Raw genomic sequence first — 16,501 nt, 5'->3', positions numbered from 1 at the left:
CTCCAGCCATGTGTTGAAAGACGGAAGCAGCACAAGTGATGCTTGCCTTCGCACAGTGCGGGCGGTGTTGAGCAAGCCCCAAGCAGTGCAATACGCACTGCTGAGATGAGGTACATCCTGTGCGTGTTCTGGTTTGGAAGGGGTGAAGAAAGCAGAGCTTGCAGCCATGACCAGGAAGCCTCCAGTTGCACAAACCCGGTCCTGAATGCTGGTGACCTCCTGAGTCCTGCAGAGATTTCCTGAGCGTGCTGTCACAGAATCTCAGAACTGTAGGAGTTGGAAGGGGCCTCCTGAGGATCACTGAGTTCAACTCCCCTGCTAAAGCAGGTTCCCTACAGCAGGTCACATAGGGAGGCATCCAGGCGGGTCTTGAATATCTCCAGAGAGACGTCAGGCACCTCTCTGGGCAGCCCGTTCCAGTACTCTGTCACCCTCAATGTAACTCAAGTTTTCCTCAAAGGAAAAAGCAACCCTCAGCCAGCTGCATGTGCCAGCACAGGTGGCATCTTTGCCATCATCTTGGAAATGACGTTCTCAATCAAGAGATGAGAGGAGAGCAGAAGAGCCCCCTGCACACAAAGATGCCCACCAAAGGAGCATGAGTTGCTGTGCGGGCAGCAGGAGGAAAAGAGAGCAGCAGCCCCTTTAGATGAACCAGAGGCCAGGCTGCACAGACAAGATCCTGATGGGGAGAGTTCCTAGAGCTTGTTAGCTGCTTGCCGTAGCTTGCGTTCATCCAAGGACCAAGAGAACTGATACAAAGCACCGGGGAAGTGTACTTTGCCATACATTATTTTGCTCAAAGAGAAGTGTGTGCGAGCATCTCTCCGTGCCTTCATGGCTAGATGTTCAGTAGCTGTGCCTAGAGGAGCAAGCCCAGCACACCCAGAGCAAGGCTACAGCCCCAGCCCTCCCTACGCAGGAGGAAATCAGGCTGTCAGCCACATGTAAGTGACAGGGTGGACCACAGCCCAGAGACAGCCTTGGCAGTTCAGGATTGAGACGTCCCTTACTCTCCATTCCCTTGCATGCCTCTGGTTTATTGCAGAAGGGCCACAGCAGGTGACAGACAGAGGTGCACCAGCCCATGGCAGGCAGTCCCAGACAGAGGGAAGGCCATAGAAGGGGTGGCCCCACCAGTGGGCGGGAAGGGCGTAGGCACAGCCAGGCCTGACTAACAACACATCAGAGCAATGACAGATCTGCACTTAATGGTTTTCCCACCCCAACGCACCCTACGCTTAGGGCAGCTCACAGCAGTCTGATGCCGGTAAAGGCCAACCCCAAGCAGAGTTCAGGGAGCCCCTTTGGGGTCAGAGGGAGTAATGCAAAAGGTAAAGCAAGGACAGCTCCAGCACTCAACTTAAATGCTTTTATTGACAATGTCTCTGAACAATAATAAGCAAACAATGCTTAAAGTTTCATCCAAATTCACTTTCCACATGTCAAAAAAGACCTCAAGGTAGAAAAAAATAAAATAAAAATATAAATATCTGAGAATCCATCTTAATAAATAAATTAAAAACACAATAAAAACGTTTTCATGGAAAACTTATGTCAGAACATTCAGACCACCTCAACAATGCATGATCAGTAAAGTTACAATGAACATCGATGTAGAACTACAGTACATGGATATAGCTATTCATCTACCTACTAGAAAATAAAATAGAGTCTCTTTCCCCCCCACGTAAGATGGGTCGTTGCTAAGTCATCAGAACACGATATTGCCAGGAACACAGTAGTTATTGTTAATCAGCTGCACTAGATACAAGTTGGAGATACCCAGCACCAGGTTAATTCCAATCATTTAAAACCGAGGGATTAATTAGTTAATGCTAGTGATACTAAGGAGGGGGGGAGTCACCAACCCAGCCATGTGGGACATGCTACAGACTACCAGCTCTCACAGATGGGCCGTTGGGGACAAGACAAACTCCATGCGGTTTGCTACATCTCTGGAGGAGGTATGGGCCCAGGCACTCCACCAGGCCCCGGGCCCCGGCTGGACGGGGGGGGTGGAGGCAGCAGCGCCCTCCCCAGGTCCGGGAGCCCCGGGGGGCGTGGCGAGTCCGTGGGGGCGCGTGGGCAGGGGAGGGGGCCCGGCAGGTCAGTCAGCGCGGGGCGAGCCCCTCACAAGGCCAGCAGGGTGGGGGAGCTGAGGGAGTCGGACGAGGGCTCGTTGCTGCTGCTGCCCTTCCGGTGCGCAGCGGCGCAGCTGGGGAAGGCGTCCGCCTCGGGGTAGGTGAAGACGAAGGTGGAGGTGTAGGTGCTAGGGCACGGGGTGCAGGTCACCACGGGGGTGCAGAGGGGCTCCAGCTCCCCGCCGCTCCCGGCGCCCAGCGGCTCCCAGTCCGACGCGTAGAAGGAGGAGGCTCCGGGCAGGTCCATGTCAGGCACCGAGCGGGAGGCCTCCCGCGGCCCCGCGGAGAAAAGCAGCTCGTCGAAGGGCTCGGCCTTCAGCTCCAGCCCGCTGCCGCTCGGCTCCTTGGGCGGCACGGCCGGCGGCGCCTCGGTCATTAGCGGCAGGGCGAAGGCCTCCTCGGCCGCGGCGGGGCTGGGTGCGCCCAGGTCCAGTGCGGTGGCGGCCGCCAGCTCCTCGGAGAAGCGCAGCTCCTCGGGCATCTTGCAGGCGGGCCGGTGCGCCGCCAGGATGAACTCCAGCTTCTCCTTCTCCTTCAGCAGGTTGGCTATCTCCGCCTGCAGAGCGGACTTCTCCTCCTCCAGCTGGTCCGTCTCCTGCGGAAGAGCAGAGCGGGCCGTCAGCCGCGGCCAACCTCACCCGACCGCCCCCACCCACGGGGGTCCCCGCCCCGCAGCCCCCGGGATCCCGGGGCAGCACTCACCGCCTGCAGAGTGTCGGTGAGCTCCCGCCGCCGGTTGCGGCACTTGGCCGCTGCCATCTTGTTCCTCTCCCGGCGGATCCTCCTCTTTTCCTCCTCCTCCGGGGACAGCTGCGGACACAGAGGGCGGTCAGCGCGTCCGTCAGACCCCCGCCCCGCCCCGCGCCCCGGCCCCGCTCCCACCCCTCCACCCCCCCCCCCCCCCCCCCTCCCCCCTTCCTCCCCCCAGCCCCGCTCACCTGCTCGACTTTGCCCCTTCGTCCGATGCTCTGCCCGCGGCCGCCCGGCGCCTTCAACACGGCGGGGCGGGAATAGGCGGCGGGAGGGGCGGGCGCCGGAACGCCGTAGGGGTGCCCGCGGTTCTGGGAGGGGGCGACCGAGGAGATGAGGGTGGGCTGCACCAGCCACTGCAGGTCGGGACTGGTGGAGATGGCCGTCACGGTGGGCACGAAGTTGGCGCTGGACACGGCCAGGTCGGTGCAGAAATCCTGCGGGACACAGCGTGGGGGGGGAGGTGGTGAGGGGGGGGCTGCGGTCAGCACTCCCCTCCGGGCCGCTCCCCGCCGCCCCCGGGGCCGCGCCGCCAGCGCCGCTCCGCACGAGAGCGGCCCGATATAAATATCTCTGACGTCCGCGCTGACGCAGGCGCCGCTCCGGAGTCTCCTCAATGAACTCGCGTTTTATCAATGAAGCCGCTTTACACACGCGCCGCAACGCGCAGCCCGGACCCCGGCTCCCCCCGCCCGCCCCGCGGCGGCGCCGCGGCCGCTCCCCACGCTGCCCCCGGCCCGGCTGAAGCCGACCGCGCCCCTCGGGTCCCGCACCGCCCCGACCCGGCCCGATACGCGCCCCGCCGCCCCCCCGCGCCCATCTCCTCCCCGGTACCCCCAACACCGAGCCCCGCGGCGGCCGCGCAACGGCCCTCACCTGCGAGTTGACGGGGGAACCCATGCTGGAGAAGGAGTCCGCCGGGGACGGGTAGTAGGTGAGGCTGTCCCCGGCCGGGGAAGCGCTGCTGCAGCGGGAGGAGGGCGCCTCGTACTCCCCAGCGAAGCCCTGGTACATCATGTCGGCTGTTTGCGGGGCCGTGCGGTGCTAGCGGAGCGCCCTGCGGGAGAAGGCGAAGAGGGGCCGGCTGCGTCCCTGTGTCCGGTCCGCGCCGCGCGTCTCTCTCTCCGCTGTCGGAGCTGCCTCTGCCGCTGGAGTATCGCTCGGCGCCGCCCCCTTTATACCCTGCCGCCGCGTGAATCGCCTACGTCACGTGGGACGCACCACGCCCGCCCGCGGAGGGGGCCTCTCTGCCCGCGTCCGTCTCGTCCCGCCCCGCCCGGCCCCGCCGCCCGCCCTGCCGAGCCGCCGGGCGCCGGGAACAACGGGGCCGCGGGGCGGGAGGAGCGCGGCGGGGCGGGGGGAGCGGTTCCGGGTTTCCCCCCCCCCTCGCGGAGTGGTACGGCCGGGCTCGGGAACCCACTGACGCAGATATCCTTATATGGGATACATCCTGTGCGAGGGGGCGTGACTGACGGGAAGCGCTCCAGGCTGCGGCCAAGTGCGGCGCGGGACGGGACGCGGTGGGACGGGGCCGCCCCAGCCCCCCCCCCCCCCCCGCGTAGCGCCCCCCGGCCGCCGGCACCCCCCGCCCCGAGCGGCCCGGCGGGGGTTCCGTACTAACGGGGCCGGGCGCGGCCACGCGTGGGGCGCGGCGGGGCGCGGCGCCCTTCGTCCCCGTGCCCTGCGGCGGGCGGGTGCCGCGTGTGCGGGGCCGTCGCGGCTCGCGGCGGGGACGCGTCCGCCCGGCGGGGTCACGCGCACGGAGGGCCGGGAAGCAGTGCGGGGCGGCCCCGGGGCCGCGTGGCCCTCCGGAGAGCCCCCGGGCGTCGGGACGGGGGCACGGGCGGGGGGCGGCGGGGGAGGGGCGAGGGCGAGGCCCGTCCTTTCCTCCAGTTTGGGTTTTGTTTTGATCCCCGTCGCGGCGAAGCCCGGAGACACCCACCCACGGCGGGGATGTCGGCAGCCCTGGCTCGGGGCAGGCAGAGCCGGCGGCCAGACCGCAGCCTCGCCTCGCACGGGAGCCAAGAGATCGCGGCTATAGATAGTAACAGGGAAGCTGCAGCGGCAGCGTGTTTACGGCAACAAACAGAGCCCGCAGCGCAGTCTCCAAGCAGGAGCGTCACCCGGGCAGGCTGGGATCCTGCTGGCAGCCTCTCCCGCTCTTTGAGCTCACGGGCTAAATGCAGCGCCTGATGCCGCTGCCGCCGCCGCCGTTGCCGCGCGAGCAACCTCCGTTCTTAGAGATCTGGGCCACGGGGGCGGGAGAACTGGGCCAGCTGCTATTTCTGCGCTGCCCGTCAGCGCCGAGGGGACAGCCAAGGACTGCCGCAGCGCACGGCCCCGCCGTTCCCGGGCGAGGGGCCGTGGGGCCGGCGCCGCTCTCGCCGGCTCTGAGCCTGCCGGGCCCGCTCCCTCCCTGGGACCGGCCCAGACCCCCGCCCCTCGCTCAGGCCGCGGCTCGGGGAGCCGTCCTCGGCGCCGCTGCGGGAGGGCCGTGCGGCAAACAGGCGATGCAGTGACCCCAGCGCCGCTGCCGCGTCCCTGGCAGGCCCGGGGGCGACGCGCCACAATCCAACCGGTGCCCCTTCTGGCCAAAGCGCTCCCAGAAGGAAGTTTCTGGAAAGCAGGGGGGTACCCGCTGCTCTGACAGCCCCAAATGTTTTTGGGCGCCCGTGCAAACAGAGCGTCGTTGCCATCTCTGCCGGCGACCCGGGGCGCTCCGTTTGTAGCAAACGGAAAGTGCCCAGGTGCTGCCGCGCATCCCCAGCACGTGCCGCTGAGGCAAGGAAACAGAGAAACCGAAAACACATGACGTGGGTTTGTTGTTTGCTCTGGACACGGGGTGCGCACGATGTCTCCACAGCTGGTGTGAAAAAAAAAGAGGAAGCGAGCGGTACCACAGGGCTGCACGCAGGGGAGGCACGAGCCCTTTGCCCGGGTCGTGGCCGTGGCCCCGCGTGGCCATCACATGCACCCGGTTGGGATCTGGCCCTGGGTACCCAGGGGAATCCATCTGCCTGCCCCCCAGCAAGCTGCTCCCCGTGCCCCGGCCCCAAACACCGCACAGGAACTTGTGCCCACAACCACACGCCACCCTAAGCAAGGCCCTGACAGCCTGGGCTTGGGAAGTCACAGCAGAGGAGTGCCTGGGACATGCGGGACGGTGCAACCCGCACAGCCCACACTTCCTTCTGGCTGTTCACCAGGGGAAAGTTCATGCTGCAGTGCAGCCCTTTGCCAGCCAGCCGACTGCTCTGACCCACCCCTGCCCACAGCGCAAAGCATGGAGTGGCTCCACGGCTCGCCCTGCGCTATGGGCAGCACGGAGGGAACCCAGCAATGGGGACACCACTGTGAGCAGCAAAGCGTGCCTGCGCCATCAGACAATCCACACAACCACTGGAACGCCCACTGCGGTATGGACTTGATGGGCTGTAATGTCATTGCCGGTGCCCTTGCTCATAGCGCGTGCCACCAGCACAGCACAAGGAATCCCCTCTGCCTGCCTGGCTTGGGCAGAGGCTGCGGGGCTCTGGAGCAGTCAGAATGGGAGAGCAGTAATTGAGAGGCTAATGGGGCAGTGATGGGGCCTCCCACTCATTGGGCGGCCGAGCCCCAGTCGTGCTGCAGCTGTGGCCCCGCCACCCAGCCTGGGAGCTGCCAGGAGGCTCCCACCTTTATTGCAGCGGGTACCCAAAGCAAATTATAAATAGTAATTAATGATCGCAGCAGCTAGGTGTGTGACGGGGACGTCCTGAAGAATAAACACTGTGAGTGGAGACATCCCGGCATCTTGTGGTCGCACAGCCCCATGCCATCAGCTGCTATTACTGCAGACTGTGCCATTGATCTCTCCCACCTGGCCCCATCGCTCTGCCCCTTTCCCTGCAGCATGCTGGCTGCAATGCTGGGCACCTGAGCCCATTCCAAGTGCTGACAAGGCTGCACTTTGCTCCCAGACGGTGAAGCAGAGCTGCACTTTGCCCATCACCATGCTGCCCTGTGCCCCGACAGCCCTTGGCTCGGCCCCTGGCAGCAGTGACCTCAAGAATAGCATTTTATAGCCCGGAAGATCTTAAGCACAAAGGTCCCCAGGCTCCTCGCGCTGCCTGCACAGAGCTGGCACAATGTGGCCCCTTATCTCCACGCCGTCTGGAAGGCGACAGGCGCGTCCTGCATTTATCACCCCAGGGCACCGTTCCACCTTGAGAGGAGGGGAAAGCACCTGAAACAAAGTAAGCAGACATCTGGGGAACTGCTTGGTATTTAGAAGTGAAGCCTCAGCAGGGAAAGCTCCTCTTCCCTGCAGGACCAAGCGGTCGTGGTGCTTACACAGGGGGCGAGGGAGCTGGGTAGGGCCAAGGGGTCCTTCCATGTGCTGCTGGCACTGTGGCTCTGGAGGGAACTAGGACGAAGGTGGTGAAGGAGGAAGTGCTGAGATCAAGGAGAAAAGGGAGGTTTTGCTTTGGGCGGAGAAAAAACGAACCTGACTCAGGGAAAGAGACAGGATGTTGGGGATTGTTTGGCTCAGGATAGAGAGAAACCCTCTAATTGTTTTGACTGGAGAGTGCGCTGGGCAATGGCTCAAAGGGACTTCCAGGACAAGGGATTACATGGCTGAGATAGCCTGGAGGGAGGCAAAAGGAGTCTGAGGCTTTGCCACTACCCACTGAAACAGCCCTGCTCTGAGGGAAGAGGGCCCCACATCACCTTTCCCAGTGCTACACAGCCTCTTTGGGCCCAGAAGGACCTCAGCTCCTGCAGTGCCTGTCTATTGCAGGGACAGACCCTAGGAATGAAGCACAAGCAGTGAGGGATGTGTCCTCCTCTGCCTGAAGGAGAAAACACGGGGAAAGCCCCAGGAGAGCGAGGTTCCTTAGGTGGTATTTAAGAAACGCACTGAGTACAAAATTCAACATAACTACAAGGTTTGGGGTTAACAGCACCAGTGAGAGACGCGTGCGAACGGCCTGGCCTGTGGTGCCTCCCCGGGACCCTGGCTTGCCACACAGCTTGGCCTGGCTGGGGGGGGGTGTTGCTGCTGGGAGGGGGAACCCTTTGTGTCGGGTCCGTATCACCATGACTACAACAGCTGCCAAGCACAGGAGATGCACAGTTTGGCCGAGGTGCTCTGCTCCGGCCCTGCACAGCGAGCAGAGGCCCAAGCGCTGCTCAGCACTCCCAGCAGAGGACGGGGGCACTTGCCATTACCCGGGCACGTCCCTCTGAGGGGTCAGACAGAAATACACCCCTACAAAGCCGGCGGTCGGGCCCTCACCGGGAGCCCGGCCGCCGCCCGGCTTCCAAGGAACAGGGCTTCCCCGGCCTTCCTCCGGGAACCGGGGGATTCCCGGCGGTCCGGGGACACCGAGCGACCCCGCGGGGAGAACCGCGGTTGCCCCGCCTCGGGCGCGAGGCCGCGTATCTGGCGGCCCTCCCCGGGGCCCACCCAGGCCGCGGCGGGCGGGCGGCTGCACGACCCGACGGGCCTCCCGCTGCCTCGGCCCCGCCCCGCCTGGCGCCGGGCACCCGCCCGCAAAGCCCGGGGCCGCCGCGGGAGGGGGCGGGACCGCCGCTCTGGCCCCGCCCGTCGCCCCTCCCGGCCAATCCCGGCCCTGTTGCTGGGGCCGGGCCGACCGCCTGACGTTGCCCGGGAGACGGCGGAACGTTGAAAACACACAAACCTGTTGACGTCGGTGCGTGGTTTCCGTAGTAACGGACCGGGGACGTCATCGAGCCCTCTCCCCCCCTCCCCCCCCCCGCCGGAGCTCGCGGGCGACGCAGGCGGCGGCGTCAGCCGCTGCGGGAGGGGCGGAGCCGCGTCGCCATAGCAGCGGGGGAGGGTGAGGTTCGGTCGCTATGGCAGCGGGAGCGGCTGTTGTTTGTTTGGGAGGCGGCGGCGGCCCGGGTCGGGCTGCGGCTCGCGGCGGCCTCGGCTCCCCCGGGCGCTGAGCCCGGGCGGTCCTCGGCTCCCGGCGGGGCTTTCCCCCCGCTCGGCTCGGCCCCGGGGCGGGAGAAGCGCGGTGCCGCGGGGGCTCGGCCGTTTGGGGTCGGTGTACCTATGGGCGGGGAGTTCACCCTTAGCCCGAACGGCCGTGTCGGGAGAAACGGGCCCGGGGTAAAAATAATCCTGCTGAAAAACTGTGTTTATTTTTAACGCGGGTCAGGTGTTCAGCCTGGCAGCGGGCTGCAGCAGCTCGGCCGTACCCATCGCGCAGCCTCTGCGGCACGGGTGTGAGCTGCGTGGCCAGGAGAACCCCAGAAACAGAGCCACGGAGTGAAAGGGAGAAACCAAAGTGGGCCCTGTGACTCAGGACAGCCTTGTCCGGTCCTGAGGGGTGTCCCTCCCCTCCCCTCCCCTCCTTGCGTTGCCCCCTGCAAAGCCTTCCAGAGCTGCCAGACACACTTTGCCCGCTGCCCGGCTGCGGTGTTGCTGTGGGTGCTGTGCCGGTGCCCACCGGAGCCCGGACTCCTTCCCAGGTGCTGAGCAGTCCCTCTGGCAGCCCCTTCGCTGCCGCAGGGTGCCAGGTGCCCTTCCCTCTGACATCAGCTTCCTCCGCTACACCACGCAGCAACCGAAGCCCTCAGAGGTGAAGCCCTGGGCCGGGGACGCCCGCCCACAGGCATTTCCCCAACCACCTGGGCCAGGCGGGCACTGACGCCAGTTGGGGTCTGCCCCGAGGCCCGAGCGCTGCGTCGGCGCCGGGTGTTGCACAAGGAAAGCAGTAGGAGGGAACCGCTGGGCCGCCCGACCACGGCAGCGGGCACCCCCTGGGCTGGGAACTCCCAGCACCCGCTCCTGCCCCGATCTGCTGAGGCCAGCAAACTGGAAGGTAGTTGCCGGCCCAGCCCTCACTAGCAGCCAGGCTGCTGTCACCACTATTGGCTTTGTATCAGCTCTGTTTGTTTTGGCAGGTGGAGGGCAGCGGGTTCAACCCCAGCTATTTTATGAGCTCTGGTTCCTGTCCCACGCCCGTGTCTGCGAACACGGCGTACATTGAGGATCCCCTCGCCTCGCCGCCCGGGGCAGGAAAGGGTGGGGCTGCAATTAGTGTTTGCTTCCCAGGGGCAGGCCTGCAGTGCTGCCTTCCGGCGGGCCATCACCGTGCGTGCGAAGAGCTCCGCATGGTCATGGCCGCCATGAGGATACACAGAGGGTGGGCGGCCGATGGCAGGAGCAGCGCTGAGGTGGCTCGCAGTTCATTCGACAGGATTGGCGTGCAGGCAATGGGGCTGTCAGCGTAGGTGCTCGCCGGAGAGGCCAGTCAGCTTGATGTCCTCTGCGCATTGCCTCGTGCCCCATCCCTGTCAGCTGGGTAGCCGTGCTGTGCCCTCTGTCTGTTGGTGACCCCAGGGAGCTGCCGTGTTGCAGCCCTGCCAGCCGCCTCACCTTGCAGCTCCACTTCAAGCCCAGCCCTGCCCCGACTGCTGGCTCCTGAGCCCGCCCTGCCCTGCGGCATGTGGGCCAGCTGGGCTGTAACGCGTGGAGAGAGGCTCAGGGGGAACGGGGCACCCCACAGCTCTGATTCAGCTGTGCAGCCTGGCGTCCCCCTGCAGCCCTCCTGCCTGAGCTGTGTATTTCCACCCTTCCTCGTGCTGCCCACAGGAGGACAGGCTGCTGCCTGGCTGAAAACTGAACGCTGTCTTTTGCCAAGTTAATTCCCAGCAAGGGCAGCTGCCAGAATCCCTTCTCTGGCCCAGCCTTCAGCCCTCCCCACGCAAAATTGCTCCGTTGTGCCACCTCAGCAGAAAACCCCTTGCTGCTGTCAGTTAGCACCTTGCAATTTGAGAAAGGTGAAACGGCTCACAGCGACGTCAGGAGGCAGCTGGGTGCCATGCCAAAGTGCTGGGATGAGCGAGCCTGCAGCAGCCAGGCCTGGGCCACCAAGGTGCTGGTAGCTGCCTGGGCCCACATCAGCTGCCGTCGGTCAGGGAGGAGCTGAGGAATGTGGCAGTGCCCTGCAGCCCAGTGGTGAGCTGCTCCTGCAGGAGGGCAGCCCCAGAACAACAGAACCCTGTCCCTTTTCTGCTTGATCAGCTCCAGGAACTGGCTTGCCACACAGGTACATGTGCTGTTGTGCCAGCACCATGGAGCAGATGTGAATGAGTGCTGAGGAGTTAGGATCTCTCAGACCACTTCAAAGAGCACCAAAGTGGTGTAACCATGGCCACACAGAAGCCACGAGTTAATAGGGCTCCAATTATATGCGGAGCCTTTGTGAGTCCAAGCCTGATGCTATTCTGTGCTGAACTGCCTTGCTGTGATAGATGTTAGCGAGTGCTGGATTTGAGCTGGTGGGGGGCACGGTGCTGCTTTCCCCTCCCTTCTGCATATCTGGGCACGCTGACAGTGGCAGACAGAGCTGACAGGGGACGGTCTTCTTGTGCACCTCCTGTTCGCTCCGTGCTGGTTCTGGTGTTTTCAGTGACTCCTGCATGGTGTACAGCAGCTTCACCCCAGGTGACACCACCCGGCCATGAGCTCACACAGCCAAGCCCTGCTCTTGGGCTGAACCCACCTACCTTGCAGGCTGGGCTGCAGCCATCCTCCTTGCACCAACTTTTCTCGCCCTTCCCCTCCCCCTCCCCCGTCAAGAGGACTCTGCAGTGTTGTGACTGTTGTGAAACAGCTGAACTTCCTACTGGAGCGGCATCCCTGCCTGCCAGCCTGTACTGGCCACTCACAGTGCCTGCAGCGTTCAGATCCTTCCCTCCTCCTTGCTGACGTGCACACATGCACGCTGCCACATGCACGCCTGGTGGTGGCTCCGACCCCTGGTGGTTTTCCAGGGGCTCTCGAGATACTGCCCCAGGGAGCACGTGCCAGAGGGAAGTGACCTCAAAGCTGATGAGCTGCTGCTGCCAGCATGGATGAGGGACGTGCATGGTTGACATGGGTCCCAGTGCCCGACCGGGCAGCTCCGCCGTCATCTCTCCATGGGTACGTGGAGGGTGGATGAGGCTGGCACAGCCCGCGCCCTGCAGGTTGACTTGCCCCGGCAGTGACTGTGTCAGGCGCGGAGGCTCGGCTGCCTTCCAGGGAGGTGACTCTTTAGGAAGTGAGTGGGTCTGGCAGTGCAGGAACTGTGTGGGAGCAAGGGGTGCCACAACCTGAGCTCAGGGGTCATTAGGGAGAAGGTAGCTGGAGGAGAAGTAGCTGCAGAGGGGAGCACGAAACTTCGGGGAGCTCACCGAGGAAAGCAGGGCTCAGCTGTTTTCAGGGGGGAATGGGATTGGGGGGGCATGTTTGGAGCTAGAGAAGGGCACGAGTCACGGCTAATGGGCTTTTTGCAACTGCATTGTGACACGTCATAATTACTTTAGCTTCCAAATCTGCATTGTGCTATTAAATTTGCTGATTGCGCAAGGAACAAAAACAAGAGGCATTCCCCAACGCTCCCTCCAGCGCATAACCCAGATGTTGGCAGACCCGCCTGCGCCAGAGAGGGGAGGAGAAGGGAGTCCCAGTCACGTTGCCTCCTTCCAAAAATTCCAGACCCAGCAAGCCTCTGGCCCCCTCTGCTTCCTCCCAGCCTCAGGCACTGGAGCATCACTGACAAAACCACCGGAGGAGCCAGGCTCAGCTCCCTGCGGTTGGGAAACAGCCTCTGCGTGGGGCCGGGTGCTGCTGTGAGGGCTGGGATCCCCCCACACAGTACGTGACGTGGGGGAGCCGAGCTACTGGAGAAGCCCTGGGGATTGCACGAGAGGTGCCGCTGCTGCCGCCACCTAACGGAGCCGCTCCCACGCCACGCGGGGGGATGGTGGCGGTACCCACGCAGAGTGCTGCTGTGTGGGTAGCGCCTGTACCGCAGGCATCGGCACGGTGGGACCCGAGCACACATCACACTTGTGATAACCACACAGAAGAGTAAACACCCCATCTCCCCCTGCAGATGGCCACTTGTGAATCTCACTGCCACGGGCTTCCTCCGCATGCGTGGGACACAGCTGGATGCCACGCGTGTGACAGCTGGATGCCATGTGCGTGGCACATCTGGATGCTGTACGCATGCACAGCTGTATGCCCCATGCATGGGTGCCGTGGGAACTGAGGAGAGCACCCGAGCTGATGTTTGGTGGCAGCTGCAGTGGGGAAAGAAAAGCAGCTCCTGAGCAATGCAGGTCATGGCAGGATGCTTTATATAACCCAGAGCCACAGAGAAAACCAAAATAGCTGCCTCCCCACTGCTCAGTTAGTCTCTTCCATCAAACGTGGATAAAATTAGAGCAGGCGGTGACGTGTGCCTACGTCTGCACAGGGACTCCAGGGAGACAGAGGGAGACGGCTCAGGGCTCTGCCATCAGTGGCACGGGCTGCCAGAGCTTTCAAGTAAAATCCACCCGCCAGGTTGGATGCAGGGACAGATGTGTGGATGTGGAGGCGGTAGCAAGGGCCTGGTTTCACGCTTCACCCCTTTTGGGGCAGCCCAAACACGTGGACACAGGCTGACCCTAAGCAGGGGGTGCTGGAGCAGGGGCGTTTCTCTGAGAGCTTTTCACGTTCCTCTGTGAGCCAGCAGCCCGAGCCGCTGTTCCCTGAGGGTGACCTGCATGGGCCAGCCTTGCCGTGCCTCTGGAGGCTGTGCAGCTCCAGGGAGCCCCCAGCTCTGTAGTGCTGATTCAGAAAGTGCGCCTGGAGGCTCAGGTCCTCTGAGAAATGAACAGGAAAAAAGAACCAAACCAAAAAGCTAGGTGAGAGCCTGCAAAACTATTGCCGACATCTGTGCTTATATACCCGGATAAGGGCTGAGCCCTTTACCGATAACAACTGAAAATGCAGTTGAGACTTTTATTGTTTGGTTTACTGATCTGAACACAGGGAAGGGAGCCAGGAGCACAGCTGTCTGCCCTGCAGAGACGTTGCCCACCCGCTGCGTGACCTTGGGCACATCTTTCCCTGATGTTCACGTGGATGCGTGGATGCTTCAGAACCCCACTCTCTTCTCGGGGGCTAATTTCATCCTCTTTCAGCTGACTGGGGAAGGATTTAGGAAGGTGGGCTAGTTAATATTTGTTGAACACTCTGAAGTGTCTCTATGTTAATTATTATTTACGGGAAAACAACACCAAAAAAGGACAAAAGATTAAAATTCCTGGTCTGAGAAACACGCGCCCACTCGTGAAGTTAATTGACACCCTGTCCTCTGGAGTCCTGCCACCTTCCCCCCCACCTCTGTCACACAGCACGCTGGGTACCTCTGCTCAGAGAGGTGCCTCCGATCCCAGCCAGCTTCTCAAGGCAGGCGTTGCAGATATATATAGCAGCACAGCAAGGAGCAAGCCAGGCGGCAACAGCAGCGGCTCCTCACTCTGGGATCAAAAATACCCCAGGGCGCACACAGAGCAAATGAAATCTGTTCATCTTCCACATGAGCTCCTGGAGTTGAATAGCTCAGTGGGAACGAAAGGAGAAGTAGTGGGGTGAGAGGAGTGTACCTGTTCTACATGGTGGACCCTTCTTCACGCCGTCCTGTCTGGGGACTGCCAACAGGACTGCCAACCCCACCTGGGAGCTGCTTGGTTTTCTCAGGGACATTCTTTGCTAAGTCTCTGTCTGTGCCTATGCCTGTTATCTTATCTCACTGATTGCTGGGCTCTCTGGGGAATTGTGCCGGAATCCAGGGGTCAAACGAGGCCGTGCAAAACAATCAGCACGTTGCTCTGTGCTCTGTTATCTATTTCTCCTTTGGCTTGTGTAAGACCAAGGGAAGTGTGCGTGTCCACAGGCACACTGGGGTTCAAGAAGTGGCATGTGATATTTTTGTGTACTCTGAAGCGGTTCAAAAGGGGTGTTTGGGAATCAAGAGTCTTCATGTGACTGTACACCAAAGCCCACCTTCTGTGGGTTGGTGCTGAAGTGCATGTTAATTCTGCAGCACTCACAGCCCCTTGATTCAAAAGAGTGAACACGGGAAGCACGTGGTGTTTCCAGCTGCGGCTCCCACTGCACTCGTCCATGCCTCATCCTGCACACCAGCTCTTGAGAGATGAGAGAAGTAACGCGTGAACACTGAGTATCAGGGCGTTTGTTAAAAAGACCTGGAGAGCAGGTGATAGGGGCTGGGATTCCCCCAGCGCTGCTCAGGGGGCTGGTATTTACTGCTAGGCTCTCGCTGCTATCAGATGAATGGGGAGCAGGATTACTTTGCAATCCTTTTTACGTCACTTGCTGGAAGACTTAATGACTGGGATTTCCCTCCAGTTATCCTGGGGGAATTAGAGTTTATTTAACGAGCTCTTGCCTGGCTTCAGTCAAGGAGCCTTTCTCTGGCTATTTGAGTCTCCTTAGAAGACTTTTAGGAATACAGATTCTTTCCTGTCAGCAGTGGCAAGGAACAGCCTAGCACAAAAGTGGTCTGAGAAGGATGCTTACAGCAAGAGCATCTTTTCCCTCAAACCTTCAGCACATTGCTCTTTCATAACTGTTCTGTAGCTCAAAATAACCTGTCCTGGCAGTCGGCGTTACTTGCATAAAGAGGAAGCTGGGGCCCCCATTGAGGTCAAAGGGAAGAGCACCCTGTCTAGACTGACATCCTTGGGGATTTCAGCCTTGGGGTCCTGGAAACTCCCCTGGTCCAGAATTGCTGTGGTGACTCACAGCCACTTGCACAAAACTAGCACCAACACCAGAACTGTCCCACAACCTGACATTTCTCCTGTACCTCGCTCCTCGTAGGAATGCTGCCAGGGGGTCTTCTCATGCACACTGCAGGGCAAAGGAAATTTCCACTGCTCCTTCACTTGATCATTATCCAGCTATCCCCAGACATGCTGCAGCATGGATGAGAATTATCCTGCACTTCCTACCCATCTCAATCACCTGGTTTTCCCTTCCCTCCAGCTGGAAAGCCTTGCACTGCTCACTGAAAGGCCTATATGTGAACACCCTTTTTCCATCTCAGGTGCTACGTGCAATGCTCATCCACGTCTTTGGGGCTCACTAAGCCCAGCCCACTGACAGGGCTAGCAAGGCCCATCAGTTTTTAGTGTAAACTTTAGGAGGGACTTTTTTCCTGTGTACATCTGTGAGAAAACCAGTACCCTCGAGGTATCTCCCACCTTGGTTTTGAGATGCCTCGTGCACCCACATCCAGCCTGGTGGCCCAGCTTGGCCTCACAAAAGGAACTCTGCAATGCAGAAGTTGCCCATCTGCACCAAGTGGCTACAGAGGTTGTGGTTTTGGTGAGCCATCCCGCTCCACAGAAGGCTTGCCTTAGAAGAGTTATTAATATTCCCATTGCCCACGTGCCGTGCTGACTAGCTTCCAAGGATAAGTGCTCTTCTCATGTGCCTATGGATAGAAGGGACTTCCCAGGCCTAATTCAATGCTTCCCATTCCTGCTTTCTTACAAACCAATCTCTGCCGAGGATAAGAATGTGTCCTGCTGATTCAGTGTTCATCCAGCCAGCTTCTCCTTTTCACAAGGGGAAATATTTATAATCTAGCACTCAAGCCACCACACAGTGCAGCTGATGGAAGCCATCCAATAAACATCCCATCTAACTGCTTTCTTTGCTGCCAAGCCTCTTTCCAAGCTCTGGTGATTTGTGTGGCATTCAACTGTTCTATCATGATATATATGACTGTTTTTAAACCCTTAGT

At 61.2% G+C, this 16,501-nt stretch overlaps 1 protein-coding gene across 1 annotated transcript; it reads right to left on the bottom strand.

Moving 5' to 3' along the window:
* Positions 1 to 1,117: 1,117 nt before the first annotated feature.
* Positions 1,118 to 4,035, bottom strand: FOS (Fos proto-oncogene, AP-1 transcription factor subunit). The gene is given in 4 exon segments (NM_205508.1): positions 1,118 to 2,739; positions 2,847 to 2,954; positions 3,083 to 3,331; positions 3,771 to 4,035. Coding segments are annotated over 4 exon segments (1,104 nt in total). The 5' UTR covers positions 3,912 to 4,035; the 3' UTR covers positions 1,118 to 2,133.
* Positions 4,036 to 16,501: the final 12,466 nt, after the last annotated feature.

This window comes from Gallus gallus, chromosome 5 (genome assembly GCF_016699485.2).
Source record: "Gallus gallus isolate bGalGal1 chromosome 5, bGalGal1.mat.broiler.GRCg7b, whole genome shotgun sequence".
Lineage (NCBI taxonomy): Eukaryota > Metazoa > Chordata > Aves > Galliformes > Phasianidae > Gallus > Gallus gallus.
The sequence above is the reverse complement of the archived record's forward strand: the minus strand, read 5'-3'. Positions and strand labels throughout refer to the sequence as shown.